Below are 3,458 nucleotides of genomic sequence, written 5' to 3'. Positions count from 1 at the left end.
CTCCTGGCTGCTTAAATGAAGAAGAGGAGGCTTTTTCTTCTCTAAAGCAATTCAGTCTTCTCCCTTACTGTGAGTTAACCGCTGATAAAATATTTTGAGAAACAGAAAATCTTATCTCAGGAGTTTTAATGTTAAAACAGGAAAAGTCTGCTCCCAACTAGGAAAACTCAGCTGACTTTCCCACTGCACAAATACAAATAAAAGCAAAACAGACTACAGATGGAAATGTAAAATGGGAAAGAACAGCAAAAGGAGCTATTACTCTATCTTTCATGCTATGAAGAAGAACAAATTACTGACATCCATTTCTTAATCTACATTTATTTATTTATTTTCCTGATTCACAGAAAATATTATGACAGTGAATTCTGTAAGTTGTTAAAATGTGTTTTTCCCTGCTGATTGATATAGTACTGTACCTCACAAGAATTGTTTGGGGTGAAAGTGTTATCTGACTCTGTTGCTGGAGATGTATCTGCTCTCAAGATATGAGGAAGATAACTGTGTTTACAAAAGTGGGTTTCAAGAATGTGCATTACAAAGACGTTCCTATATTGATGCAGCCACACACTATCACAGTACCAGTAAGTCATTGTAACCAAGCTTTTAATGTCATTTATAAAAAAATAGAGTTATTTACATTTGCAACTTATTTGATGGCATCCTCTTTTATTACAGCATTTGAATCAGTGAAGAAATGTCACTAGAACTCATTTGAGGGTAAACGTTTCAAAGACAAGCATGACAGCACAGGCAAAATGTTTAAAACATTGTGAATTCTTGTTATTTTGCAGCATCATACAAACTCATTCTTCACAACACATGCACCCTGGCCTTACAGTAAGCAGAATTCCCTTCCAGAGTAAGGCACAGAAACTCTGCCACATTTCTAGGGACAGTCCCACATTCTTAGATGTGGCACTTCAAGACATAACCAAAGGAATTAGTTTAATTCCAATGGACAGTAGGCTAAATGCAGACTGTAGCCACTTACAGTTTTTTAAGAAAACTCTGGTTTTAAAAGGACAAGAAAAAGTATGACTATACTTATTGCATAGTTGCAGTAAACCGGATCCATGAATACAAAAGCCATCAAAATATATTATAAATCTATCTGAGTTTCAAAGCTACTCTAAAATACTGCTTTGCTTTAGAATACAAATAACACTGTTCGGGGTTAGTTTGTAGAGTTGTATTTTGGTCCATGCTGTTAATTCTATACCATTATATTCCTCTTCCATTAGTTTAAAAGCCTCAGAACAACAGGTCCTCAGGCGGTGATAAGAATGATGAAGCCAAAGAAGGGCCTTTCCAAATCTCAGACTTCAGCTACTGCAGTCAGTTCATAAAAACCCTAATTTCCGCCGCCCTCCCTTCTTTACTGCTTTAAATAAACTTCCCTCAGAACTCTAAGGGAAAAGAATGACAGGGGACACAGATTTAGCACTGTTAGAGATGGAGGTTTGTCCCCATCTTCTAGTCTTGAGCCGATAAATCACAGCTCTTAAAAATATCCAGCCCATTAAAAAAAAGATCAACAACAACAACAAAAAACCAATTTACTTTGACTATGCAGTAGTTCCACATAATCTGCTGGCAGTAGAAACTTCTTTGGTGTCAGAGTCAGGTCTTCCTGAAACCACAAATGGCCAAGTCTGTAGGCAAAAAAAGGTATTTCACATATTAAAAAGAAAGTTTATCGTGGTATGAAACTGGAGCCTTATTACTGATAGATGTCTAACTGCGGTTCAGTTGCAAACACGTCATCATGTTTTAGTCCCTGTGGGAAGCGCAAAGAGCGCCGAGTTCCTCTAACAAATATTTTCATTACGTTTTTCGTTGTAATTAAATGCTCCGCAATAGGGCTGCAACGGCCAGCAACAAATCGTTCTCATCAAAACCGCAACGCTTCTCTTGCTTTGCAACTGTTTGCATCATTTTATAAATAAAAGCATATACACGATTCAAAAACAACCGCTCTGCGCTCTATAAGCAGCCCTTTTAGCCCCGTGGCACGCATCAGGCGTTTGGTTGTGTACCGACGGACTACTGACGGCTTGCTTGTGCTGCAAGCCAGCCCTCAGAGCGGACTGCTCCTTTTTCGGACATTAAGCTTGCCTAACGCCCGAGGAATTTATTTCTTTAGGATCCGCTACTCCGACTCCCCAGAACAGACACGCCCGCCACCACCGTGGGCCGAACCCGGCTCTCGGCTCGCCCCCGGGGCCAGGATTACCGGGGAGGTACGAAGCAGTCGGGGTCGCCCCGCGGCTCCTTCGAGGGCGGCCACGGCTTGAGCGCTTCCCCCGTGACCCCCCCCCGGGCGGGTGCCCCCCGCCGCGCATCCCGAAGGCGCCGGGGCCGCGCCCGGCCTCCGCGCCCCCCCCCCCCCCGCCCCGCGCCGGGCCGCGCCGCGCCGTACCAGGTTGACGGGGTGGACGTATCCGTTCTCGTAGCGGTCCTCCTGCAGGAGCTGCCGGAGGTGGGCGATGTAGCTGGACGCCAGGCGCAGCGTGTCCAGCTTGGAGAGCTTGGTGTCGGGCGGCACCCAGGGCAGGCTCGTCTTCAGCCGGGAGAACGCCTTGCTCAGCACCCGCATCCGCGCCCGCTCCCGCGCGTTGGCCGCGTTGCGCTGGGACTGCTTCCCCTCGGGCGGCGGCCCCCGCGGCCCCCCGCCTCTTGCCCCCCGCGGCCCCTCCCTTCTTGCCCCCTTCCTCCTCCCCGCTCCTCCCTCTCCCTCCTCTTCCCTCCTCCTCCTCGCTGCCCTCGCCGTCCTCCTCCTCCTCCTCCTCCTCCTCTTCCTCCTCCTCCTCCTCCTCCTCCGCCGCCGAGGAGTTGTCCCCCGAGGGGTAGAGCTCGCCGCGGGGCTGGCGCTTGGCCGGCGGCGGCGGCGGCGGCGGCGGCGGCGGGTAGTCCAGCTGCAGCGCCCGCAGGTCCATCTCGGGCAGCTCCTCCGCCTCGCTCCCGGAGCCCGCGGACATCGCCCCGGGAGGGAGGCAGGGAGGCGGGCAGCGGGGCAGGCGGGAGGGGGCGGACGCCCGAGGCGCGCCGGCGAGTGGGCCCAGCGCGGGGCGGCCCCGCCGCGGAGAGTCCGTGCCGGCGCGGGGCGGGGGGGCGGGTGGGGGGGGGCGCGGAGGGGGGATGCGCCCCTTGACAGCGCTATATATCGGGTGTCCGCGGAGCGAACCATCTGCCGGGCGGAGGGGAGGAGTGGGGGCGCGGGGGAGGGAGGGGGTAGGACCCGGCTGAGCCCCGCGCCGGGGGCGGCGCCTCTCCGGCCCGCGGCGGGGCTGGTGCGGCGGTGCGCGGGGCTAGACCCCCATGGGCGGGGGGGGGGGCGGACGGGACACGACGGGCGGACGCACACACACGCGCGCGCGGGGATGTCTCCAGGTGTACTCGGGAGTGCTCTCGGGAGTGACGCCGCCGTGTGACTGGGCGCTTCTCCTGCGGCACAG

The 3,458-nt window shown here is 53.1% G+C and overlaps 1 protein-coding gene across 1 annotated transcript; it reads right to left on the bottom strand.

The window, feature by feature from the left end:
• Positions 1-589: 589 nt before the first annotated feature.
• MSC (musculin) lies at positions 590-3,148 on the bottom strand. Its single transcript, XM_041123229.1, is given in 3 exon segments — positions 590-1,655; positions 2,423-2,758; positions 2,760-3,148. Coding segments are annotated over 3 exon segments (645 nt in total). The 5' UTR covers positions 2,982-3,148; the 3' UTR covers positions 590-1,568.
• Positions 3,149-3,458: the final 310 nt, after the last annotated feature.

This window comes from Aquila chrysaetos, chromosome 4, assembly GCF_900496995.4.
Source record: "Aquila chrysaetos chrysaetos chromosome 4, bAquChr1.4, whole genome shotgun sequence".
Taxonomy (NCBI): Eukaryota; Metazoa; Chordata; class Aves; order Accipitriformes; family Accipitridae; genus Aquila; species Aquila chrysaetos.
The sequence above is the reverse complement of the archived record's forward strand: the minus strand, read 5'-3'. Positions and strand labels throughout refer to the sequence as shown.